The sequence below is a fragment of the Leopardus geoffroyi genome, chromosome B2 (assembly GCF_018350155.1).
Source record: "Leopardus geoffroyi isolate Oge1 chromosome B2, O.geoffroyi_Oge1_pat1.0, whole genome shotgun sequence".
Taxonomy (NCBI): domain Eukaryota; kingdom Metazoa; phylum Chordata; class Mammalia; order Carnivora; family Felidae; genus Leopardus; species Leopardus geoffroyi.
This window is the reverse complement of record NC_059332.1, coordinates 124,840,138-124,868,047: the sequence shown is the minus strand read 5'-3', so window position 1 is coordinate 124,868,047 and position 27,910 is coordinate 124,840,138. Positions and strand designations below refer to the sequence as shown.

The following is a 27,910-nucleotide window of genomic DNA, read 5'->3' as shown; positions in this document are numbered from 1 at the left end:
ATGTACAAATGTACAAATGTAAATAAGCATTGATCTGAAAGGCACAAAAACACAAATGATAAAATTTGCTTTAGCTTCAAATTTGACAAAAGACTTTGCTAGGATTATATTTCCTAATTCTCATAGGAAATGAAGCAGGGCCCTTGGGAGGCCATCTTTGCTGCTATGACAACTCACTTATCTGGCACTACTTGGGGATGCTGTTTGTAAACAGGAAGTTATCTGAATGTTAGAGCTTACGTTATTTAAATGCTGAAACTTCTGCAGCTGAGTTATTTTGTGAGGATTATTTTAATTGTAAATAGAAGGCCCTAAATATGCTTTTACTATTTCTTGATGATTCAAGGCCATCGTTCGTGCAACCAGTGGCGGTGCCGTGATCTGATCCACAGCTGTCCTTTGGGACCACTGATGTTTGCTGGCCGGCCTGCCTTGGTGCCACGGACACCAAGCTGGTCAGAGCAGGCTGCTGGGCTCCCTCTCCCCATGAATATATTGAGCTGAGAAGAAGTCCAGGCTCAGAGGCCCTGCCAAACCCCATCCAAAGGGGAGTGAACATTCCTTCCAACTCAGGCTTTACCCATGACTCTTTCATACCATAAAGTATTTCACATGTTAAGGGACCAGAGTGCAAGCTCATGAGTCTACAGTCAATGAATATTTATTAAGAATAAGCATTAAAAAAAAAACAAAAATAAAAAGGGGCGCCTGGGTGGCTCAGTCAGTTGGGCGTCCGACTTCGGCTCAGGTCATGATCTCGCGGTTCGCGAGTTCGAGCCCCACGTCGGGCTCTGTGCTGACAGCTCAGAGCCTGGAGCCTGCTTCGGATTCTGTGTCTCCCTCTCTCTCTACCTCTCCCCTGCTCATGCTCTGTCTCTCTCTGTCTCAAAAATAAATAAAAACATTAAAAAGTTAAAAAAAAAAATAAGGCATGCCTATCTTATGGCCCCTGGTTCAGAGCACAGTGAAGCTTCTCTATAAATGTTGACTGATGAAGCGTGTGTGTGTGTGTGTGTGTGTGTGTGTGTGTGTGTATGTATGCGTGTGTGTGTGTGTGAGAGAGAGAGAGAGACAGAGAGAGACAGAGGAAGGGACAGACACACAAAACACATACTAGCAATGTTCAACAAAACAGTGTCAAATTTAGTAATGGTGGCATAAAAGATCTTAGGGAAAAATATAGTTTTTAAGAGAGTATTTATACATTGTCTTAGTCTTTCAATGGAAGATGAATTTGCATATGTGTGTGCTCCTTCTCACAAATCAAATATCTTGAGAAAAATGTTGCATAGCCTCAAAAATAGGTATTTTCACGTCTTAAAAGAATCACAGTGCAGTTAGGAAACCTCAGACATCATATGTGTCTCTTTCCAACCTCTAGAGAGGTTGAGAAATCCAGAAGTAGTCGTCTAGGATTACAAGTTCTATATTCCTGTGGCTGCTTCCAACTTTGGATCATTCTTACATTAAAAAGCGTCCTTCCTCAGATACACCTGGATTAAAGTGTCTTTTTTGTGTCCTTTTGACAAAGGACACTCTAGTCAGTTTCTTAAAGATACTTATTAAGCTACCTCTTAACGACACAGCAGTCAGCTTCTACCAAGTTCCAGTAACTGGGCTAGAATGTGTGTGTGTGTGTGTGTGTGTGTGTGTGTGTGTGTGTGTGATATGTTCTTTGTTGGAAGATCAAAATGAGTTAGACATGGTTGGAGGGCTCAAGGAGCTGAAAGTTCAGAGAGGGAAAGGTGGATGCATTCACAAATAACTCTGATGAATGTGGTAAGGGCAATGACAAACACATGCTCAAGGCTCAGTGACGGAAGCACAAATGGTGATCTGGATTTGTAGCAGTTCTGGGTTTGTTCTCAGGGTTAGTCCTTTCTATGTGAGCACAAGCCCAGCAGGGTCCAGCCACCTCAGTCGTCTGTGGTCAAGAGACCCTTGAATGTCAGGGGAAGACACAGTTGACCACCCAGGAGTCAGGCACTCAGTTATTCCTCCCGTAAGTGTTTTTGCACGCATTACTTTCTTTCTGTAGTACTGTGAGAGGATAGAAAATATATATACTGGTCTGTGCCTGTTTCCTGGCACAAAGCTCCTAAAATCCTTACAATTTCCTAAGTGACATGAACACTGGATGCATCTCTTGTTCTGATATTTGTCTTTCACCCCATCCTGATTCCTAAAACACTTGTAAATGGCTAAGTGACAAGAGTACTAGGGACGTCTTTTGTCTCAAGGAGGCGACTCTGGGTGGACTCCTCGATGGGGGCTGGTCTCCAGAAAGACCACGCCATGATCAGATGCTGGAAGTTCAGGGGAATTCAGACTACATTGGGAGGACAGCCTGCATCTGATCCAAGGCCTCTTTTAAATTAGTTTACAGGGGCGCCTGCGTGGCTCAGTCAGTTAAGTGTCTGACTATTGATTTCAGCTCAGGTCATGATGTCACTGTTTGTGAAGACTGAGCCCCCTGAGGGGCTCTGTGCTGACAGCAAGGAATCTGCTTGGGATTCTCTCTCTCTCTCTCTCTCTCTCTGTCCCTCTCCCGCTTGCACTCTTGCTCTTTCAAAATAAATAAATAATAAATTTACAAATTGATATACCAAAAGTGCATTGCTTTGTGACTTTTAAATGTTTATTTATTTTTGAGAGAGAGACAGAGAGAGACAGAGAGACAGGGAAAGAGCATAAGCAGGGGAGGGGCAGAGAGAGAGAGAGGGAGACACAGAGTCTGAAGCAGGTTCCAGGCTCCGAGCTGTCAGAACAGAGCTTGATGCGGGGCTTGAACTCACAAACCTGAGCTGAAGTCGGATGCTTACCCCACTGAGCCACCCAGGTGCCCCACTTTGTGATTTTTAGACACTAAGGTGTAGAAGCATGCTAAGAACTCGATGTTCTGAGAGTCAGAGATTGTCATTTTGTCTCAGTCAGCAGCAGCTTTCTAGAACGCAGTCACCTCTTATTCGTTGCTCTGCACCACGTACATCTATCAACCTCCGAATATTCCAGCCATCCACTGCCTAGATTCAAACAAACCACCACCCGTGCGTCTTACGTTCCTTTGCTCTCTTCCAATACAAGAAACCCCAAGAGCCGTTAAGATGCTCTGCGCACCTGAACCTAAGGCAGGATGGCAATTTCCCATCCGGGCCGAACGCTCTGAATACGCTTACCCACTGTGGCAGGAGCCTGGTGCACGAACCTGAGCAGAAGGTGGAGGCGAAGTTCTGGAGGGCCGAGTCCACCTCCTCCACGCTGGGCAGAGCCAGCAGGCGGGGCAGGAGGCTCTCCAGGGCCTGCAGGAACAGCCTGGCGCTGTGCTGGTCCGCCTCCTGGTTCTTCAACAGTTTCAGGGACAGAGCGGCAGTCCGCAGGGACCTGTGGCCCAGGCAGTCCCGAGGGGTCTGCTCTTCGTCGGCCAGGGAGCCGTTGTCCGACCCGATGTCCGACACGTCGGACCTGCCCGAGTCCTTCTCTGCGGCCATCGAGTACTGGTCGCAGGAGTCGAACTCGGTCCGCGAGAGGTCTTGGTCATCTACGCTGAAATTGCTCTCGCTGTACCGGGAGCCGTAGGACCTCATCCTGCAGTCCACCGACAGGAAGTTCGTTATGTCGGGGTAAGCCACCGTGTGGCTCCTCTGGACCACGTCTGGTTGGTCGACCGCCTCGGGCTCCGGCACCTTGCTCAGCGTCTCCCTGCTCTCAGGCTGCGCCGGCGACCTGAGGCTGTGCTTGTGGTTGTCGGAGCGGTCCTCGGGCGTGGTCTGGCCCAGCTCGCCCTCCAGGGTGGTCTGGCCTGTGTCCGTGGTCACACTGATGCTGATGTCCGGGCTCCTCTCGTTCCCCGCTTCCCACGGCGTGTGCTCGGAGGACAGGACGCGCCGCTGCCAGCGGAAGTCGGCCTCGTTGATCTCCATGGAGTCCCGGCTCCATTCGGCCCCGTCCTTGAGCTCCTCCAGGCGCAGCAGCAGCAGCTGCACCTGGCCTTCACTCAAGCCCTTGCCCTGGCTCAGCTCGTCCAAGGCCCCAAGCAAGGTGCAGACGCAGGACACGGCCGCATAGCACGCCTCGATGCCGCCCTTGATGCACGCTTCCGTCATGCCATCCATGATGCTAAGGGTTCGAGGGAGAAAACAACATCAGCATAGGCAACGTGGGAGAATGCTCCAGAAGGAACAAGGCGGGTGAGTCTGGTGAGCAGGGCAGTATGCAAAACAGATCCTCTGCTCTACATGAAGTGAAATGGTCTGGGTAAAAAGTAAAATGAAACAAACATGCTCCGGCTGGCAGAGGAAAACCTCCAGGTGAAGTGGCCCACCTTGAATCACACTGACTCTTGGTTGGCTGGTTTATCTGGAGACACACAAAAATTCCGGATGGGAGTTTGTGATCTCCACAAGGACAGGCACTGCATAATCTCACTTTTGGATTATGTTCGTTTTTTTTTTTTTCCCCCCGAAAGCAAACAGTTATAATGGCTATATAATAATGAGGACATCCTCTATAAGACCAATATATTCCGGAACAGGTGCAGGTGAATACAACAACTGCAAATTAGATGATGTTCAGTTTTCTAGGGAAGCGACAAGTAAAGGAATCTTATAGCTATAGTGCTGGAATTCAAAACGTTTTTCCCCAACGTAACCCCAATGGATAATTTTTGTACATTTCATTCTGTACATTGTGTTTACTTTAAGTATGACAATATGGAAAATTACAGGATTGTAATACATTGAGATAAGACTTCTCATATGGCTTGCGGGGACATTATTGAACAATAACATTCCACGTAAGGCAGATTCATAAAAATTTCAGAGCCTTAAAAACAAGGTCAAGTGCATTCAGAGAAGCATCGCTCGCCAAACAATAGTAGGTGGAAAAGGGGAATGTATCATACAGTTTGAGAAGATCCAGATGAGACTTTCGTTTTGAAATTGATCTTTTTCTGGATTCTGGTTCAGTGGAGCCGGGTCCTGCCAAATCACAGAGGCGCTGTGGGCTCCCAAGTAGCTTTAAGAAAAGGGGGGGGGGGGGGAAATAACAGTAAAGTGAACACCATAAAAAAGCACAAGGTCTTAAAATTGTGAGTTCAAAGAGACATGTACGCTCTCTATTGATTGACACACTCGAAAAAAACCCCACAACTGTTTGGAACTACAAATCTTAATAGAACTGATCTAAGTATCCATCTTGTCACAGAACACACATAGGGTTCCCAGGTCCTCAGTTCAGGACTGGCTTAGACAAAGCAAATCCTCTAAGGGGTTGTTTCAAAAACTTTTATAGCACAGAACAATAAAGCACTTGTATCTACGTTCTTTAGTGAGGATGGCCTCTAATTTAACTTCCCTCTACTCTCTTTGTCTCACTTTGCTATCGGAGCCGGCTAGCTGCAAACTGTATTGATCAAGCATACCTGGAACATTCTCCAGAATAGATCATATAGGAGGGCACAAAACGAGTCTTAAATTTAAGAGAACTGAAATCATATCAGGAGTCTTTTCTGATCACATTGGCACAAAACTAGAAATTAATTACAGGAGGAAAACTGGGAAATTCACAAATATGTGAATTTTAAACAACATGCTACCAAACAACTAATGGGTCAAAGAAGAAACGAAAAGAGAAATTAAAAAAGACCTTGAGACAAACAAAAATGGAAATATAACACCCCCACATTTATGGGATGCAGAAAAATCAGTTTCAAAAGAAAAATTTAGAGCAGTAAATGCCTACCTCAAAAAAATAAGAGTCTCAAACAAATAATGTAACGTTACACTTTAAGGAACTAGAAAAAGAACAGGTGAAGCCTAAAGTTAGTAGAAGGAAGTAAATAAGAAAGATTACAGCAGACATAAATGAAATAGAGACTAAAAAACAACAGAAAAGATCAATGACACTAAGAGTCGATTCTTTGGAAAGATAAAATTGACACACTTTTATTAGATTCACCAGGAAAAAAAAAACTGGAAGATTTAAATAAAATCAGAAATGAAAGAGGTGTTACAACTGATACCACAGAAATACAAAAGACCCCAAGAGACTCTTATAAAAATGATATGTCAACAAATTGGACAACCTAGAAGAAAAGAATACATTTCTAGAAATATATGACCTACCAAGACTGAATCATGAAGGAATAGAATATCTGAATAGATCAATTACTGGTAAGGAGATTGAATCAGTAATCAAAAACCTCCCAACTAACAAAAGTCCAAGACCAGATGACTTAACCAGTGAATCCTACCAAACATTCAAGGGATTAATATCAATCCTTCTCAAACTCTTCCAAAAAGCAGAAAAGGAGGGGACTCTTTTCTTTCTAATTTTTTTTTTTTTTTTAGTGTTTATGTATTTTTGAGAGAGCATGAGCAGGAGAGGAGCCGGGAGGGAGGAAGACACAGAATCCAAAGCAGGCTCCAGGCTCCTAGCTGTCAGCACAGAGCCCAATGCAGGGCTCAAACTCACTAGCTATGAGATCGTGACCTGAGCTGAAGTTGGACGCTTAACCGACTAAGCCACCCAGGCGCCCCAGGAGGGGACTCTTTCAAACTCATTTTATGAGGCTATCATTACCCTGATACTAAAACTTGACAAGGACACCACAAGAAGAGAAAATTAGAGGCCAACATCTCTGATGAACATAGATGCAAAAATTCTCAATAAAACGTGATCAAACTAAATTCAACAACGTATTAAGAGGATCATATACCATAATCAAGTGGGATTTATTCTAGGGATGCAAAGATGGTTCAAGTGACTGAGCCACAAATTAGTCAAGTGATTCACAACGTTAACAAAATGAAGGACAAAATGAAAAGTTAATTTCAATTGATGCAGAAAAAGCATTTGACAAAATTCCACATCCACTTATGATAAAAACTCTCAAAAAGGTGGGTGGAGACGGAATGTATCTCAACATAATAAAGGCCATATATTACAAATAGCAGCCTATTCAACAGTAAAAAGCCAAAAGTTTTTCCTCTAAGATCAGAAACAAGACAAGGATGCCAATCTTGCCACTTTTATCCAACATAGTATCGTCAGTCCTAGCTACAGCAATCAGGCAAGAAAAAGAAGTAAAAGGCATCCAAACTGGAAAGGAAGAAATAAAACTGTCACTATTTGCAGATGGCATGATATTATATATAGAAAACCCTACAGACTCTTTTAAAAAACTGTTAGAACTAACAAATGAATTCAGAGAATTTGCAGGATACAAAATCAGCATATAAAAAAATCTGTTGCATTTCCATACACTAATGAACTATCAGAAAGAGAAATCAAGAAAACACTCCTATTTACGAGGCATCAAAAAATAAGGAAATGCCTAAGAATAAATTTAACCAAGGAGGTGAAAGACCAGTATACTGAAAACTATAAGACATTAATAAAATAAATTGAAGATGACACAAATAAATGGAAGGATGTTCTGTGCTCGTGGATTCAAAGAATTAATATTGTTAAAATGCCCTTACTACCCAAAGCAATCTACAGATTCAATGCAATCTCTACCAAATTTCCAATGGCATTTTTCATGGAAACAGAACAAACAATCCTGAAATTTGTATGGAACCATAGAAGACCTGGAATAGCCAAAGCAATCTTGAGAAAGAGAAAAACAGGAGCCATCACACTCCCTGATTCAAACTTTATTACAAAGCTACGGTAATTAAAACATTATGGCACTGGCATAAAAACGGACGCATAGATCAAAAAGAACAGAATAGAAAGCCTACAAATAAGTCTATACGTACATGTCAATTAATATATAACAAAGGAGGCAAGAATATACAATAGGAAAAGGACAATCCCTTCAACAAATGGTGCTTGGAATGCTGGACAGCCACAAGCAAAAGAATGAAAATAGACGACTGTCTTCCACCATACACAAAAATTAACTCAAGATGGATTGAAGGCTTAGATGTAGGCCTTGAGACCATAAAACTCTTAGAAGAAAACATAGGCAGTAAGCTCCTTGACATGAGTCTTGCAGATGATTTTTAAAATCTGATACCAAGTAAAAACAACAAAAGCAAAAATAATCATGTGGGACCACATCACAAAGCACGGCAAAGGAAACCATCAACAAAATGAAAAGGCCACATACTGAAAGTATTTGTAAGTCACATATCTGATAAGGGGTTAATATCCAAAATGCAGAAAGAACTCCTATCACTCAATAAAAAGATAAAAAAACCCAAACAATCCAATTTTAAAACTGGGTAAAGGACTTGAGTAGACATTTCTCCAAAGAAGACATACAGATGGCCAATGGACACATGAAAAGATATTCAACATCAATCATCACCTGGGAAATACAAATCAAAACCTCAATGAGATACTACCTCGGACCTGTTAGAATGGCTATTATCAAAAAGACTAGGGGTGCCTAAGTGGCTCAATCAGTTAAGTATCTGAGTCTTGGTTTTAGTTCAGGTCATGATCTCATGGTTCACAGGATCAAACCCCTCATCGGGATCTGTGCTGATAGCATGGAGCCTGCTTGGGATTCTCTCTCTCCCTCTCTTTCTCTGCCTCTCTCCCACTCATGCATGTGTTCTCTCACTCAATAAATAAACTTAAAAAAAAAGACTAGAAAAAACAAGTGTTGGCAAGGATGTGGAGAAAAAAGAATCCTTGTGCATAGCTGGTGGGAATGTAAATTGGTACAGCCCCTATGGTAAACAGTATGGAAGTTCCTCAAAAAATTAAAATAGACTGCCATACAATCCATCGATTACACTTCTGGATATTTATCTGAAGAAAATGAAAACACAAATTCAAAAAAGATACATGTACCCCCATGGTTATTGCAGCATTGTTTACAATAGCCAAAATATGGAAACAACCTAAGTATATCTCAAAGGATAAGTGGATAATCCAAAGAAGATGTCGCATACCCACCCCCCCCCACACACACAGAGAAATACTACTCAGCCATAAAAAAGAATGAAATCTTGCCATTTGTGGTAACACTGACGAAACTAGAGAGTGTTATGCTAAGTGAAACAAGTCAGACAAAGAAAGACAAACACTGTATAATATCTCTTATACGTAGAATCTTGAAAAACAAAAAAATAAAAGATCACGCTCATAGTTACAGAAAATTGGTGGTTGTCAGAGGTGAGGGGTGGGGGGATGGAAAAAATGGATGAAGGGGGTCAAAAGGTAAAACAACTTTTAAAAAATTAAAAAGAACACATGGGTTGAGGAGTATTCCCTCATTCTATTCCTTGGAAAAGTTCACATATTATTGGAACTATCCATTCCTTAACTGTTGGTATAACTTGTTTTTAAAGTTGTATGGGTCCAATGGTTTTTTTTTTTTAATTTTTTAAAATTTATTTTTATTTTTATTTTTTTTTATGGAACGATTTTTAACTACTGATTCAATTTTTTTAAAAGTTTCTAGAACTATTTAGGTCCTCAATTTCTCAGCTTGTTAAAGGCTATGTTATTTCCCAGGGATTTATCTATTTTATCTAAATTTTCAAATTTACTGGCATCAGTGGCCTTATTAGACCTTGATTTCTTTAATGTTTCTAACATTTATAGTTCCAAGTGTGTTTTCATTCTTATTTCTATTTAGTTGTTTTTACCTATTCTGGGATTTTGTGATTGCTTTTATCAAGAGTTTTTCAATTTCCTCAGTTTTTTTAGAGCCCTGATATTTTTCACTTTAGTGATCCACTATATTTGCTTTTTATCGCATTACTTTCTGCTTTTATCTTCTTTATTTTTCCTCTTTTCTACTTTCTTTGAATTAAATCTGCTCTTCTTTTCCCAACTCTCTAACTTGGAGAATTAGAATATTAATTGTAGGCTTCCTAACTTTCAATATAAGCATTTTAAGCTATCTATACCCTTGTATATAGCGCTTTGGCTACATCCTACAAGTTTTCACATATAGAATCTTCATTACTGTTCAGTTTAATTAGTTATTATTTCCATGTGTTAGATGTCTTTAAACAAAATTTTATTTTGAGGCTAATTCAGGAAAAGATTGGGTTAAGTGCATTGGAAAAGACTTTCTATCACTATGTCCATTATTTTCAAAATGGGAATTTTGAAATTCCTTACCTCATGGAAAAGGTATATTAAGTAGAAAAAATTGTATCTTAAGGGGCACTTCTCTTTCCCTCTTTCCTTCTACATTTCTTTTGGACCCCAGAAATTGGAAACTTCTACTCTCTTGGAGGCAAAGAAATGAAGCTTCCACCTTTCTCTACACATTTTATTTTTTTTAAATCAAAATATATTTACCTTTTTTTCAGGAACAGAATTTAATGATTCATCACTTACAAAAAATACCCAGTGCTCATCCCAACCAGGGTCCTCCTTAATGTCCCTCGCCCATTTAGCCTTTCCCCCAACCCTGCCAGCAACCCTCAGTTTGTTCTTTCTTTTGGTTTGTTCCCTCTCCGTTTTGTATTATTTTTGCTTCCCTTTCCTTATGTTCATCTGTTTGGTATCTTAAATTCCACATATGAGTGAAATCATATGATATTTGTCTTTCTCTGACTTATTTCACTTCGCATAATACACTCTAGTTCCACCCACATTGTTGCAAGTGGCAAGATTTCATTCTTTTTGATCGAGTAATATTCCATTAAATATATGTACCACATCTTTATCCATTCATCAGTCGATGGACATTTGGGCTCTTTCCATACTTTGGCTATTGTTGATAGTGCTGCTATAAACATTGGGATGCACGTGTCCCTTCAAATCAGCATTTTGGTATCCTTTGGATAAATACCTAGTAGTGCAATTGCTGGGTCACAGGGTAGTTCTATCTTTAATTTTTTAAGGAACCTCCATACTGTTTTCCAGAGCGGCTGCACCAGTTTGCTCTCCCACCAACAGTGCAAAAGGGTTCCCCTTTCTCTGCATCCTCACCAACATCTGTCATTGCCTGAGTTGTTAATTTTAGCCATTCTGACAGGTGTGAGGTGGTATCTCCTTTTCGATTTGTATTTCCCTGATGATGAGGGATGTTGAGCATTTTTTCAGGTGTCTGTTAGCCATCTGGATGTCTTCTTTGGAAAACTCTTTATGTTTTTTGCCCATTTCTTCCCTGGATTATTTGTTTTTTGGGTGTTGAGTTCGGTAAGTTCTTTATAGATTTTGGATACTTACCCTTTATCTGATACATCATTTGCAAATATCTTCTGCCATGGCCTTTTAGTTTTGTTGTTTCCTTTGCTGTGCAGAAGCTTTTTATCTTGATGAAGTCCCAATAGTTCATTTTTGCTTTTGTTTCCCTTGCCTCTGGAGACATGTCAAGTAAGAAGTTTCTGTGGTCAAGATCAAAGAGGTTGTCGCCTGTTTTCTCCTCTAGGATTTTGATGGCTTCCTGTCTTACATTTAGGTCTTCATCCATTTTGAGTTTATTTTTGTGTGTGGTGTAAGAGAGTGGTCCAGGTTCATTCTTTTGCATGTCGCTGTCCAGTTTTCCCAACACCATTTGCTGAGAAGACTGTCCTTATCCCATTGGATATTCTTTCCCACTTTGTCAAAGATTAGTTGGCCATATGTTTGTGGGTCCATTTCTGAGTTCTCTATTCTGTTCCATTGATCTGAGTGACTGTTTTTGTGCCAGTACCATACTGTCTTGATGGTTACAGCTTCGTAATACAGCTTGAAGTCTGGAATTGTGATGCCTCCTGTTTTGGTTTTCTTTTTCAAGATTGCTTTGGTTATTCGGGGTCTTTTCTGGTTCCATATAAAGTTTAGGATTGTTTGTTCTAGTTCTGTGAAGAATGCTGGTATTATTTTGATAGGGATTGCATTGAATATGTAGATTGTTTGGGGGAGTACTGATATTTTATTTTTTTGAAATTTTTTTTTAATGTTTATTTTTTTTTTATTTTTAATTAAAAAAAATTTTTTTTTCAATGTTTATTTATTTTTGGGACAGAGAGAGACAGAGCATGAATGGGGTAGGGGCAGAGAGAGAGGGAGACACAGAATCGGAAACAGGCTCCAGGCTCTGAGCCATCAGCCCAGAGCCTGACGCGGGGCTCGAACTCCCGGACCTCGAGATCGTGACCTGGCTGAAGTCGGACGCTTAACCGACTGCGCCACCCAGGCGCCCCTAATGTTTATTTTTGAGAGAGAGAGAGAGTCAGAGCACCAGTGGGGGAGGGACGGAGAAAGAGAGGGAGACACACAATCTGAAGCAGATTCCAGGCTCTGAACTGTCAGCACAGAGCCCAACATGGGGCTCAAACCCAGGAGCTGAGCTATGAGATCATGACCGGAGCCCAAGTCCAATACTAAACTGAGCCACCCAAGCGTCCCTTATTTTTTTGACATTGAAAGAGTCAAGTTTCCCTCCCCCTTTTCCCTTCCTTTCCTTTCCTCTCCCCTTTTTTTTCCTTCCTCTCCCACTCTTCTCCCTCTCCTACCTGCCTAGTCTCCTCCCTCTTCTCCCCCACTGCCCCCATTCTCTCTCATGCTACCTGCCAGGCCTGCATCCAAGTGAAGCTGGTGGGGTCTAAGTGCTTCTAGCTGTCCCATCCCTTGATACAAAGGTAAGTGCATTTCAGGGGCATGGCTGTGGGGAATCTCACTTTCTTTTTGGATCTTATTACATTCTTGAATCTAACCTTACCAGTAACAAATTAGATGACAATATTTAATTCCCACATTAATCTTGTGTTTATTTCTCAGTTGTTTCCAAATCTGGAGGGAAAGGGCGCTGAGTGATTACGCTTCTGAAGAACCCTCAACAACTGCTTGAAGAAAGGCAAGACACGTTTAATCCCAGCTTCTTGCGGTGGGAATGAGGGATGTGATGTCAAGTGGCTGGGATGCCAAAGGTCTGATTAAAGATTAGGGAACTCCTTCTGAAGCCCGACCATGGGAGAGAGAAAAGGAAGCAAGGTGTACTATTGATCGTTGTTCATTTTGGGGGAAAGCGGAAACAGGAAAGAGAATGTGCTTCGAAAAACAAAATGTCCTGTCTTTGATGAATGGGCGCACAGCGCATATGGCAGAGTGACAAATTACAAAGAGAACAGGGAAATAACACACCAAGCATTCAAACTCCGATAGGCTAAGCAAACATTCTGGGTGCCCAGTGGTTTTCTTTGGGTGCACAGACTGCACATTTTGGTTTCCAGGTTACCAACCTCCCCCAATTATTGGTTGTCATAGCGAGTGGAGGTCCCACTTGTCACAGTAACCTGGCCCACGTCAGTCTGCTGTGCTCCATGGGGCAGCACCGTCTGGACATGCTATTTAGGCGCTGGTGTCTAATTCCAGCCTTGCCCTGTAAGATAATCTCGGGAAGCTAGAAAATCTATGAGAAGGGGAAAACATATTTCCTCTGCAGTCGTAAAGAAATTACCATGTAAAATACATGTAGACACCTCCAGACCCCGTATGCAATGTATTTACTTAGCATTCACTCATCAAGTGGATCCACCATAAGTAGCCACAACCCCAGTGCCGGTCAACCCTGAGTGGGAAAGAAAGGTTGCTGCTGCTTACAAAACGTTGTCTTTGGAGATAGTCTGTCTTCAGGGCCATCTGTCATTCAGTCAAAATTTATCGAGCCCTTATAGGAAAGCAACGGATACAAAAACGTATTTGAGAAGAAGTTTGCACCATGTGGAAACGTTCAGTGGGATGGGACGTACAATTAATTGCTAAATGAGGGAATTTAGAGAAGACCAAAAGTAGTGGTTTGGGGAGGCAGCAGCGTGAAGGAGGAGGGTTTTGACGGCACAGAGAGCTGTTCTTCGAACATCCCGGTTCATGGGGCGGCCCTGCTACTCACAAGGACTTTGGGCAAGTAACTTCGACTCACGGAGCCCCAGCCTCCCCACCAAGAAACTGGGAGTAGTGTTACCTTCCTAAGAAAGTTTGTAAATCAACTAACATGCAGTGCCAGCTGCGCCTGGCACATTTCAATCAACTGCTTGACGCTAAGTGGAATGGCCCATGGGGAGACGGGAGGGGAGTCTGAATGGAAGCAGGAGCCTGGTTGCTGAACGGAGCAAGGTCGGTCAGGTGGAACGAGGGTGATGACAGGAAATGAGGATGACGACAGAAGGGTGTAGCAACGGGGCAGAGGAATTCAGACTTGATGGAAGAGGCAACAGGAGTCATGAGAGCCCGGAAATAAACTGTTAACAGTGGTGATTGAGAAGTCTAAGTCCAGAAGGACAAAAGGAAGGAACCAGGCAGCCGGCAGAGAGCAGAGCTACAATTAGAGCCCCACTCCAGGCAGGAGGTCATGAGGAAGAGTGAGTTCCAGCCTCCACATGTTTTTTCTTTTCCTTAGGAAAGCAATAAGCATGCCAAATGTCTGTCTGGCCCTTTATGCTTGCAGAGTACCGATGCAAACCGTATGGCATTTTGAACCTTTGGAATAGTACTACTAGGCACGGATACAAAACTGTAGGCTCAGAGTTAAACGCTTTAGCTTCTATAACCTAGCTGGGGAGTGGCAGAGAGAGGATCCAAACTCTGACTCTTCAACTGAGGCTTAAGAAGGGGGTAGCTGAGCCAGCAGGGGAACGGGGGCTCCTAGAATCACCGGCATTGCAATATCAAAGTCAAGTACGGTAGTAAGTGCGTTGTAGGAAAAGACCTTGGGTTTCAGGTCAGACAGACCGGGGTGTATACCCTTTCTCTTTCTTTGGGACCTTGAGCAAATCATTTGACTCTCTGAAGCCTCAGTTTCTTTGCGGGAGGGAAAATTCATTTTTTCTGGCATCGTGTCTCTACAGGGAGGAACATTCAGTGGAATAAAATTCTGGACCTCTCTCCTCTCTCTCTCACTTCCTCCTAATTGAGGAGGGGGAGTCTGATCTCACTGGTGAATGTAGCGGGAGCTGAACATGAGTAGCCAGCCTCTTCCTCTTTCTTCCCCTTGAAGATCTGCCTATTCAGAGAAAGCCCATTCTGCTCCCCTGTTTATAAACTTAACAAGGGTAGGGCTGGGTCCCCAAGGGAGCTGGTGGTGAGAAACTAGTCTAGTCTCACTTGCCTCCAAAGCTGTATTGTGTTCGTCAACCTGGGACTGATCAGTTATTAAAGCTGACCCCTTTGTTTGTATTGCCTGAAGCTGTGATAGGGAAAAGAAATAACATTTTTCACTAGTAAAAGTTGATATACAACATCCAAGAGTTATCAAGAATATTAGAGATGATATATGTGAAATGCTGGGCATAGAGAAGGTAAGGATTAAAAGGTTATTATTGTGTGCTCATAGATTTTCGTAACCACAATTAGATCTGAATCACTCCTTCATTTCTAGAAATGTTGAGTCAGAACTTTCCATTGTTCGTTACAATCAAATCTTGTTAAAGCAACACCAAGAGGCATTTTAAATTAAGCTTTTGAGAAACTGATGAGTAGCAAATATTACTTTAAATGAATGAATCATCAACAAGGGAAATTTGCTACTCTGGGTTTGTTGTTGTTTTGGTGTAGGAACCAAAAGCAAAGGCAACGAACCCGTTCACAAATACAAAAATGTGGATCTCTTTTCTTTTTGGTTGAGAGACAGCAGAGAAATTCTTATTTGAAGTACCTTCACAATAACCCTCATTCCTCCTCAAAACCATGAAGGAGCACACGGGGATGGCTGTTACAAGCTGGACAATCTTTACCTTCTCACAGGGGTCATGATGTTTGGGATATGAGGCCTAAGAAGGAATGAGGCAAAGGGATTCCTTTTAATAGTCAGAGATTAGTAATGGTTTTGTTTTGTTTTGTTTTGTTTTTGGATACTATACAACATGAGCAGAAAATCACTTGGAAATCCAATTTTGGCAAAAGGGAATAAACACAAACAGCTGCACAAACAGCACCTAAGGGAACGGGATGAAATCAGCCTGGGGCCCGGTCAGATGCCTGCAGCGTGAATTATCAATGGCTTTGCATCGGTCAGCACCCATCGACCCCTCCTTCCCCGGGCTCCCAACACATGGATACACGCCCCCATCCTAAAGATGCTGCCCGTTACTGGATACCACGTAGTAACAAGTAAGTTTGAGCAGGTGCCTGGCAAACATTTTCCGAGTGCTTTCTGCGTATAAGACACAATGTGCAGATAACGCCTCCCGCCATCTGGCCAGCACGGTGGCGTTCTTCGGGGCCTCCTTACCTCTTTCATGATTTTGATGGCTTCCACCCGGTGCTGGGGTGGCGGATAGAGCAGCACCCGGTGATACAGGGACTGGAGCACAGGCTTCATGGAGTCCACCGACCCCACCAGCCGGACCAGCTCGGCCGCGATGTAGTAAATGGTCCGAGCCACCGGCCCGCTCAGGGCTGGCGCCGTGGAGGAGCAGCCCGACCCCCGGCCGTGGTCGGAAACTCCCGGAGATGCAGAGTCCGACTCGATGCCCGCACCGGCGCTGCTGCTGTGAGCGGAGGTGATGGTTTTGTCATGAATTGGATTCCCCAGGATCACGATGAGAGCAGGGCAAAGGTTCTTCCTGGGAAGACACAGGAGGGAACATCCGTTCCGCGACAAGCCGAAATGATAAACTGTGACTATTACCCCTGATGCCACAAAAATGGCTAGTACGAGTTGGGTTCTTTACTGCCCCTCTTTTTGGCTAATGTCCTGCCTCAGTTTTCCGCGTCTCTCCGTCACTTGTAGGTATACGAAGAGAATACTTTTTCTCGGAACTCAAGGCAGAATTGACTAAAGAAAATCCCAGGAGAAGTATTAAGAAACTGTCTTACGTAAAGAAACAGACTCAAAATGCTAAATGGCTTCGTCAGAGTGACTCATTTTACTATAAATAACAAAATTATTTCTACTTCTAATTTCAGAAGTTAATTTGAAATTCTGACACATGGTACTGTCACATCATTCGATTTCCTCCCTGTGGAAAAGCCCCGGAACCCACAGTAACTAGCTGGCTGCCTGCGGGCCCTGTCACTTGTGTGTACCTCTGGCTATAATTAAGTGACTCGTCTGCACGTTGAGATGGAGAATGTACCACGGAAGGGCTAAGAATAACACTCAGTCGCTCTTGCCCCCCTGTGCAACCTTCTGGTGCCTTCTCATACTTTTAGGATAGACCAGTAACCTAGAAAACAATCCCCTCCTTCCTGAGTCTCATGATCCCGTGGTATCAACAAAATGCAAGAGGGCCCTGGAGACCTATTTTGTTAAAAAAAAAAAAAAATCATAAGGTTCTCTCTATCCTGGTCTAGTGCATGCAAGCAAAACAATTTTCCTGCTTTCTAAAGCACGTGCCCACGGGCGAGATGACCAGTAGGTCACGGATGCCATGGGAGGGGACCCACACGCACGGCTAGAAGGGGAGAACGCTCGAGTTGGGGTTGGGGGGTGCGAGGACGGGTGCTCACCAGATCAGGTCTGTGAAGCCTCTGTGCAGGTGCATGGAGGGGGAGGAGCTGCTGAGCACGGACAGGATGCACTCGGAGTACAGGAGCTGTAGCTGCTGCTGGTCGCTACGGAAGAACAAAATCAGCGTGCAGACGCATGCCAGGTAAGGGCAAAATTGAAAAGGTGATGCGTGGGAAACGCTTGCAAAAATAGCAGGCGTTAGAGAAGTCTTAATTTGGGGGGGGGGGCGGTTGGCATTATGGGTTGAATTGTATCCCCCTCCAAATTTATACGTTGGGAGTCCAAACCCCTGGTACGTCAGAACATACATCAGAACCGGAATCAGGAAGAATTTAATGTTCAAGCACATATTTACTACAGACATATGATACTTTGAAGAGAATTCATTCAAGAATCCTGGAATCCCGGAAGGGAATGGTCAGAACTAAAAGGAGGAACTTGCTTTGAAAAATCTTTGGTTGTGTCTCTTTTCTCATAACATAAAGTAAATAAATGCCAAAAGGAAGCTTCGTGCCCTCAGTTCATATAACTCCCAGGACGGTGGCGGGGGGTGGGGGTGGGGGGCGGCTGGTGGTGGCAGGGAAAGGCAAGACCAGGGACAGGCAGACTAGAACCCTGAGACAGGAAGGAAGAGAAGTTAGCACCAGTCCCAAACTCCAGAAGGTCACATACACACACAACTGTCAAAGGGAGAAAGGTTGCACAGATCCAAGAGCAAGGATTGCAAGAGAGGGGCCCGTGGGTCCCTGGTTTAAGCGCTGTGTTAGATACCTTGGCGATCGGTCTCTGCAAAATTGATATCAAGCTGGCTGGCGAGCTATATGCCAAAGGCAAAATCCTGCCCATGGCCTCATGAACCAGACATGCTTTTCACGTTTTTAAAGGTTATAAAACAGTAACAGAAATGAACAGTGAGCAGAGGCAGAGGCAGTATGCGGCCCTTTACCGCAAACTCTGATCATCTCCTCGTCCAAAGAGAACTGTGCAATGATTCAGATAGTGAGTAATCCGAATACTAATGCCATTATCCTGAAGAAGGGAACTCCGCTCATATTTGGATGTACTCTACCACACCCCCTAAGCGGGGAAGAAGAGATGGGTAAAGGCTGAGTTTCCACGAAACTTATTACCATTTGCCAAGAGGAAGGTGGTGGTTGGAGGAAGAATAAGAAAGGCAAGACTGGGGCGCCTGGGTGACACAGTCGGTTAAGCGGCCGACTTCGGCTCAGGTCATGATCTCACGGTCCGTGGGTTCGAGCCCCGCGTCGGGCTCTGTGCTGACAGCTCAGAGCCTGGAGCCTGTTTCAGATTCTGTGTCTCCCTCTCTCTGACCCTCCCCCGTTCATGCTCTGTCTCTCTCTGTCTCAAAAATAAATAAATGTTAAAAAAAAAAAAAGAAAGGCAAGACATACTTAGCCATTTTGGGGCCAGGTCAGGACTTTCAGTTTCCATACTCCTACACCCACATGCTTCCCTACCCTTCTGAGCAAGACCTCGTTCCTGGCAGGAAGAGCACATTCTTCGTTAGAAGAGACTAGAGACTCTCTAGAGTCTAGACTAGACTAGAGAGACAAGAGACTAGAGAGACAAGTAAACAAGTGGGTAAAGCACTGTGGAGGAAGTGCTACAGGTGAATGATTTAAACACAAGGTTCTAACGAGAGCACAGGAGTGGCATCGAATCCTTAGAAGAGCCAGAAAGAATTTCTAAAGGAAGTGGTATCTTCACGGAGACCTGAAGTTCAAGTAGGAGTCTTGCCTGGCAGCGTGGGGGAGACAGTGTGTGTAGAGCACAGGGGAGAGGGTCTGTGGTTGGAGCGAAGTGTGAAGATACCATCAGCAAGAGGCAGGACGCGAGTGGTGGCGGGGTCAGATCAGAAAGGGTCTTGGAGGACTTGTCTGGACAGTCAGGGCTGCTATGAGTATCTACAGGGTGTGCCACAGCAATATCGCAAGCTCAAGTAATCAGACCCCATGACAGACAGGATGCGTTGCCAAGGTAACTGGCCTGGGAGTCTCCTTGGAGACCGAACGCGGCAGCTTTTCTGTGGGCTGCGACAGTCTGGAAAAACGGGTGCCCGTGCCTCACATGAGTCACGTCATTAAAGGAGCTGTCTGAAATGTAAGCAAATTCCACACGTGCCCCTTGCTAGATCCACATATGCGTGTGCACAGTGTGTGCGTTTCTTATTTGTCTGACCGTAGACACACAAATATGTGAAAAGCACAAGGCAGAGAGAAGCCCAGAAACCAGCCAACTCTTTCAAAACACACAAGGAACAATCTGCCCACTTAGGAGGGTGGTGGGTCCCTTGGCCTGGTCTTCTGTTTGAGCATTTCATGGCTGGCAGGTTGAGTGTTGGCTGGGTTTCATTTGCTGCTCATCTCTGAATTTCTTCCCAGGCTCAGGATCCATGGGGAGCAACTCCTGTGAGTGGGCCAGTGGGCCGTGAAGGCTGAGCAACCACCCTTCCCGGCAAGGCGGCTGCAAGGGTAATCTGACGGCATGTTCTGGATCTCCGGAGTTCTTTATTTTATTTTATTTTTTTTTTAATTATCAGTCATTTTGACCTTACCTCCCTTTGAGGTGGTTCAAATAAGTTAGAAAAAGGAGAGAGGGAATTAAGTAATTGTGTGAGAAGTAGAATGGAATTAAACGCATGATACGGACACTTGGCCTTGCCTCAATGATTCTGAGAATGCTTTGGTGTAGAGCCCTCTCTGACACTTGGTACTGGGAAGAGAGGGGGGTGGAGGGAGAGGTTGGTCGGAGACCAACAGGCAAAGAATGAATACATATCTTTATGAGCCCAATTATCCTTCCAAAAACTCTTGGATTTAAAAAGCACCATGTAACTCGACGTGCCTAATACAGAGTTCTATGAATAACGCATCTCCAAGACATGTGAGTTGTTCTGTGTACCTGGACGTGTTTTGTGAATCCTCCCCCGAGACTGAACATACCATGAATACATACCCTGACAGAGCGAAAGCCCTGCGAGGTATTCGGGCGTTGATTTTGGAAATGGTTGTTGAGGGGAAGTAGTGGCCATAGTGTGATTTCGGAGGAAGAGGATATTTAGAAGGTGGGAGAATAAGAAGTTTAGCTAGTAGAAATAAGAGGAGTTGAGGGAGAAAAATCAGAAGAAATTGTAAAAGGTGTGAAAACTTGACAAGCATAAACAGAACCACCAGACTGAAAGCAGCCAAGAGCATGGTCCTATCCGACCAGGTGGCCTTACAGGTCTTCCGTTTACATGGCACTGAGCGTGCGGCACCCCAGCGTCCTTGGCAACAGAACCCTCATCTTGGGGTAATGGAATCATGAGGCGAAAGACTATACTCAAACACGGTGAACAGGCTCCAGAGGCAGAATGATAACTGGGGAAATGCATTGAAAAACCAAGCAAGACTATGAGAATCCTATAAAAACCATTAGGCTTCATAATGACATGCCTAAAGCCATCTTTAAGCCAATGACTAATGAGAAATCCTAGAAAAAACATGTATGTGTCACATGAATTACTTTTCCCAATGAAAGTCCACTTTAAGTCATGGAATGTTGTAAATATTGCAAATATTTATCCATAAAAAATTCCATTTGTCCCAATACTTCCTAGAAGATACCAATATTGAAACTCTATAATAATTACAGCAGATATAACCTAGGACTCCCCCAGATAAACTAGGTCATATGGTCACTCTACAGATGGAGGTCCCTAGGGCTGATGTTAGAGACATCCAGGTTTTTTAAAAAAAATTTTAATGTTTTATTTATTTTTGAGAGAGAGAGACAGAGTATGAGTGGGAGAGGGACAGAGAGAGAGGGAGACACAGAATCTGAAGTAGGCTCCAGGCACTGAGCTGTCAGCACAGAGCCCAGTGCGGGGCCCGAACCCATGAACCATGAGATCATGACCTGACCTAAAGTTGGATGCTTAATTTACAGAGCCACCCAGGCGCCCCTAGACATCCAGGTTTTAAAGAACCATGAACTTCAAGCCCTTACTGGACTCAGCTGAAGACTCTTTGCTGACCAGTGAACAATGGTATGTTTTAAAGCTATCATTTATAGATCTACAGATTTGTTCTGATTTTTCTTGGTGGTTACTTTTTAATTATTAATGACATAACTACCTCGAGCTTTTCTAGCACTTAAAACCTTAGTCTTCCCTTAGCACACCACTCAGGGAAAAAGTGCTGAGCTTATTTGTTTTTCCTTGCCTGCAAAGTAATGAACATAGTTTTTAAATTTTTCAAAGTTTTGATGGCCTTTGTTTTATTTCCTGCTAAGACCTAAGTGGGTGGGATAGGAAAAGCAGCATCTTTGACAGCGGGAAACCGCCTGGTTGCTGTCAGTGAGCTGCGGTGTTCCCCTGGTGAACATAAACAACTTCATAGGATGTTAATATCAGATGAAGATTCTCCACGATGGTGACAGAATAAGATGAGAGCCAATCTACAAACAGGCTTGAATGAAGATTTAAAAAGAATTCTGTACAAACACAAAAAAGACCAAATATTATCCTCCCCTAGGAATGACTCTTGCTTCTTCTACAATGAGGGCATTGGCTGGCTCCAATCTGCCCCCCTCTGCCAACAGCTTGATAAAAACTAAGATGCCCCATACCAGGATTGCCCCTACTTTCTGACAGCACTCAATCCTTGAACAGACCCTCATTTCCTTTAACCCACTCCAAATCACCTAACTCTGATTCCGATCCTATAGCAATCTCTCCTAAAATCCTTTGACTGGATACCATTGGCTCCCCATAGTATACAGACTCCCTTATTATTACAGGTAATAAACCTAATTCTGCTAACCTCAGATAATTTTTGGCTACTGGGCATCAACTCTCTTTTAAGCAAATATTCTCATTTGATCATTACAAAAACCCTAATGTATTTTATATTACTAATATTATATTACATAAAAGAAAATAATAAATGATATATTAATTAATAGTAAATAACATATTAACTATTTTCTAGGATACATAAGCTTATGGTAGTTGAGAGCTCTGCCCAGGAGCTAGTAAAGAGGAGAACAGGGTTTTATCCAGCTAAACCACCAAAGATAACGCAGTTGAGCCAATAGTGGTTAAACACCATACGTGATTGTATTTTAGGAGAAAACAAGCCAATGAGAAACATATCCCAGCTCTGACATAACAGCTGGCTCTGCTATGGGGGAGAGGAGCTAGGCAGGGGTGGGGAGGAGTGAGCACTAGAAGAAATCTAAACCCTGGTCACAAACAGGTAGAGTGAATATATAACCTATCCCAGCCAGGACCCTGTTAAGAGTGAAGGAGGGTGATTAAAATCATAAAGGATAGGCATAGCGTGAAACTCTCCCAAGGTGATCGGGTCACATGGGGACTTCACAGATGGGGTTACGGTAGTTGGTGTTAGAGCCTTCAGGTTAGGGTAACAATCCGAGCCTCAGGCCTCCTGCTCCAACTCTCCGTGGTTAGGAAAGATGGGGACCTGAGTAGAGTACAGGAGAAGCCATCTACACATGCCATCTGCTGTTAGACCCATCCTTTCTGAGGAAAAATAATGTGCTGTCTAGAGTCCAGGGTGAGAGAGGCTTGAGGGTGGGGCTCTGGAAGAAGTGCTTTGCTTTTTGGCTTGTATTACCTATGGATTAAATAGATCTCTTCATTGTTTAAGTGCCTAACATGAAGAGAGCTTAATTTGGTCAAAATGTGCAGGTACAGGGGCGCCTGGGTGGCTCAGTCAGCTAAGCATCTGACTTCGGCTCAGGTCATGAACTTGTGGTTCGTGAGCTTGAGCCCCGCATTGCATTAGGCTGTCTGCCGTCAGCAAAAAGCCCGCTTCCGATCCTCTGTCAAAAATAAATTAACATTGGGGTGCCTGGGTGGCTCGGTCAGTTAGGCGTCTGACTTTGGTTCAGGTCACGATCTCACAGTTCGTGAGTTCGAGCCCCGTGTCGGGCTCTGTGCTGACAGCTCAGAGCCTGGAGCCTGCTTCGGATTCTGTGTCTCCTTCTGTCTCTGCCCCTCCCCTGCTCATGCTCTCTCTCTCTCTCAAAAATAAAGATTTAAAAAAATTTTAAAACATTAATTAACATTAAAATACGTGCAGGCACAGGTGACCTAGAGGAACGATGGATACACTGATGTAGAGACCACTAGGCAAAAACCTCAACGAGTCATTCTAAGTTTAGCTCTTAAAAATCCCGCGTTTATTAGAAAAGAAACAAAAATGAACAAATCAACAAGTTTCTGCAGTTTTTCCAGCAAAGTGAGAGACCTCATTAATATTTCAAGTAGACTCTATCTCCCAACTTTTCACTATATATAAAAATTTTTAAGTGAAAGTTCTTTGAATTCTCAAGTATTCTAGTTACTAGTAAATGAAAGTGTCTTTCATAACTCAAAGGGCATTTCAGAATCTTACTGTGTTGTGGGAGTTTGCAATTAACTATGTATGTAGCTGGTAGAGACTTTTCATCTCATCTTGGAAAGTCTAGTCCTTTTACAATTTGGCTTTACTAGAAATGTATAAGTTAACTTATTAACCTACTGCCTGGAGAGTTGGAGCCGTGGATACCGTCTATATGACCTAATTATCAATGATTAAACTGGCATGCAAAAAAAGATGAGAGCAATGTGTTCTTTTCAGAGATATGCAGGTGAGCTCACAGGCTCGGGAAATGTTAGAAGAAATACAGAAAGACCATAAGGGCACCCTTGCCCTTTAACAGAGGAGAAAAGCATAGCGCAGGGTGATGAGAAGACTATTTAGAGTCACACAACTGGGTTACATCAACTAGCTTTGTCACATCAACTACCTGTCAGCCAACATTCTTCTCCCTCAGCTCCTTGCTCGAGAGATCAACTCTTCTGTGCAAGCTATTGTTTTCCCATTTCTCACAAGAAAATGATATCCTTCAGTCATGGTCTTTGGTAATGTGGGCTTGCCCAAAGTCACTGCATATATTTCTCAGGAATGACAGTGAATACCAATGGGGGGAACCATCGTCCCTATAATCTGCAATCTGAAGTGATTCTGTAGACCAAAGTTACCTCAGAAACGGACCTCCGATGAATAAGAACACCAGTGTTGAAGGCACTTACTTGATGGCGGCTTGTAGCTTCTCACACAGAACGGTGAGCACAGAGACAAGGTCATCACAAAGGGACTCAACTGTTGACCCTTCAAACAGAAGAGGTTATAAGTATTAGACATTGGCAGAGGGCACTAGAAGCTTCCCCAACAGTCCTTCCCATCCTCGGCTTTTGATGTGTTTGGGAACAAAAAGGTGGTGTTCAGGTGCTGAGCCTGCCTTCGGTCACCAGAATCATCATAGAAAATATAAGTATTCATTTCTGAAGTAGAATACTGAAAATACAGTTAAGAAAATGATAGATGTTTCTTATCATACATAAGACTCATTCGCACTTAACAAAAGATACTCTGATTAAGAAACAACACAACTGACCACGATTTTCTCAATATTTAGGCCAGCAGACTACCCATGTATCCCTTATTCTGACCTTTGGAATTTCTGGGTCATGTGACCACACTTGAGTGGTATCAAAGAGAGAAATGTGGCCGCGCGGAAGAAACTAAGGAACTCGGGAAAGAGGCACAATAACTTAGTCATCATCTTCACCACTTGTACTATTCGTCTCGCATCCTCAGGGCACAGGGTTGTTAATGGAGCAACCAATGTCGGAAGAAATGATTTTCCCTCCAAACATACTCATGTCCAGAAACCAGCAACCAACTCCCACAGAAGCACTGAATGTACTGGAAAAAAGGCTGACATTTAGAGTCTGCTCCAGTACTGGCCCACAACTTGCTGACCGCGTGAGCTCAGGTAAGCTCCGGTTTCCCTTCGGCAGAACGGGGACAAACGATCCCAACCTCACAGAATTGTTGGGCCAAGTGCAGTAACAAGTGGAAGCATTTGCTTTGCCTGTAACAGACACCTTTAAAGAGCTATACAAATGCAGCTAAGTATTTGATGAACGTATAGATGAAACAATGACCACGAGGTCGAGGAAAATGGAGGAAAATGGCGAGGGCATAAGAGAGGAAAAGACCATTGGAGGGGGACATGGAAGAGAAACGGCTAATCGTCAGAATTCATGACCTTCGATGCAGAAAGAAAACCTGAGAAATGACAAGGTACAGTGGTAAGACACAGTTACAAACAAATAAAACCGTAAGTAGCCCCAAAACTCAGGTTTAGGTAAATGTCAGTGAGTCCGTTCATTTTTCACTGATGTGTATTTTTAGAGATCTGTCTTTGACCAAGAGGACTTGAACCTCTTTTTTTGGCTTATGAAACCAAAGTGAAGGTTTTATGGGAGCTGCAATTGCCCAAAGAGGGAAAGAGTTGGGTGGGGCTGGTCACTGGGAGCTTCCACAGGTGGCAAGATGCTGACGCACATTCCGGTGGGTCTGTGGCCTGAGAACGGAGCAAGGGGCGATTAAAACAACACGTTCGGGGCGCCTGGGTGGCTCAGTGGGTTGAGCGTCCACTTGAGCTCAGCTCGTTTGTGCCCTGCATTGGGCTCTCTGATGTCAGCACAGAGCCTGCTTCCGATCCTCTGTCCTCTTCTCTCTCTGCCCCTCCCCCTCCCCCTCCCAAAAAAGAAACAAACAAACATGAAAATAAATAAACAAAACAACATGATGCTCAAGCAATGCCTTCAGAGATGGCTTGACATCTTTCTCATTTCCTTCCTTCACTGTTTCTCTTAATTGTGGCTGCTTGGCCGTTTCTCTCTGTCCCTTCCGTTCCCCTTTTCATCCTCTCCTCCCCTTTTCTTATTATGAACAAGCGAAAATATCAGAGAAAAGCAGATTTTCTAGTAGTTTTTAAATTACTGAATAAAATCTGAAATAAAATATAGCTCAATTTTTTTTAATGAGATAATTTGGATATTTCATACCTCTTTCAGAAAACAATACCACCAAACTAAAAACAAAAAACCAACTGCTTGGCAATTTTATGTAGACCTTTGTTTTTCCTTTTCCTCTGGGTCAGAAGGAAATTCCCTACCTTGATTTCGTCTGTTATTTAAACTGAGCTGTCTGTCCTGTAAGACTCCCTGTGAGGTTCCTTTTTACATATATTTAAAAAATGGCACTTCATAAACTTACTTCTGGTGCAATCACCCTGTGCCAATCAGGTTTCCATAACCTTCCGTCCAATTCTCATTTTACCAATGAATAAACCCGACTTCAAGGAGAACAGCAACAACAAAAAAAAACCTAGGCTCCAACAGGAAGATGTATGAAGAATTCATATCCTTCGGATGGTTGGGACAGAAAGAGGTGTAGCTGGCATGGGGTGCAGGGACAGAAGGGAGATTAAGTAACAGCTAATGAATTGCCAGTACGGCAAAGGTAAGCCGAACCTCCGAGAACGGTGAACTAACCTGGGAGCTCCCACTCGTCTTTACACCCCCAGTGCCAAGCACACAGTTGGCACCCGCTTCTTAAATTGAACTAGCAAAAATCGAAACCAATACCTTGATTCCTGAATTCCTGTGGGACGTCCGGGTTTTCAATAATCTAGTGAGGGAGACACACAGAACAATTAGGAGATTCAGGCGAGAAAATTTCTGACTCTTAGGCAATGGAAAATTTTAGGAAACAAATGTCATTCTGAGCGCTCTGGGGCTCAACTAACTTACCTAAGTGCACCCTCCGGGTCTTGATAGCATTACTCATGGTATTTGTGAAAAGACTCTGATGTCTGGAACCGAGCTCATCAGTTCCAAAAATAGTTCATTCAAGAGTCCACAGTCTTCCCAGAAATTTAAGCCCGTTATGCACTTTATTTATGATTCCAGGGTGCTGAGCTGGGACTTAGAGCCATACCTATGTAAACAGGTTACCTCTGTACAGACAGTTTGTCCCAAGGTCACAGATTACACTTTGGTTGGCACCTAATGAATACAGACTCTTAATAATAAGAAGGATCAGGTTTCTGAACTTTAAAATACAGGTTCAAAGATAACTGCTGGTCAGAAGCACTTACTTCCTTTTTGATGGGGGATCATATTAACTTCCAACTGTCTGACCAGACCAGCCACTCTGGGCTGTGGCTAGGCAGGTGTAGAACTATCGGGGTAGAGACAGAACCTTGGGGGAGGGGAGAACAGGAAGGGAAAGACGTTTACTATTAATTAGGCTCACTTCCTATTGCAAAGAGAATTTAGTGACTACTAAAAGGAGAGTAGAAACCTCTTAGGTCTCCCCACATCTGAGCACTGGAAAAGAAGAGAGCATTTTCAGGCTAATCAACTACCAGACTTGTAAATCATCCCAGGGCACTGTTTTGTTTTTTAAACTTGTTACAGGCACACATCTTTCCTATTCTTTGTTCCTCAATTTGAAAGCTCAGCTGCTTCCATAGCATTCATTGTGAAATGCCATGTCAATGCCTACAGCTCAGTAAGTGGCTAAATACAAGTGTACAACAGCATTTTCTGGAGGAAATACATCTGAATCGTTTTTAAAGGACAAGAGAAACACTACCACCTACCCCTTAAGAATTTACGTGAGGCATTTTTGC

The 27,910-nt window shown here is 43.4% G+C and overlaps 1 protein-coding gene across 6 annotated transcripts in view; it reads right to left on the bottom strand.

Annotated features, from left to right (window-relative positions):
• ARFGEF3 (ARFGEF family member 3) overlaps positions 1-27,910 on the bottom strand; it is a 184,220-nt gene that overhangs the window by 72,554 nt on the left and 83,756 nt on the right. For all 6 annotated transcript variants that reach the window (XM_045499782.1, XM_045499783.1, XM_045499784.1 and 3 more), the window contains 6 exons: positions 26,862-26,904; positions 24,453-24,531; positions 17,350-17,454; positions 16,130-16,463; positions 4,901-5,013; positions 3,206-4,116 (listed from right to left, as the gene is read on the bottom strand). In XM_045499782.1, coding sequence (XP_045355738.1) covers positions 3,206-4,116; positions 4,901-5,013; positions 16,130-16,463; positions 17,350-17,454; positions 24,453-24,531; positions 26,862-26,904 — 1,585 coding nt within the window. The remainder of the gene's footprint in view (positions 1-3,205; positions 4,117-4,900; positions 5,014-16,129; positions 16,464-17,349; positions 17,455-24,452; positions 24,532-26,861; positions 26,905-27,910) is intronic.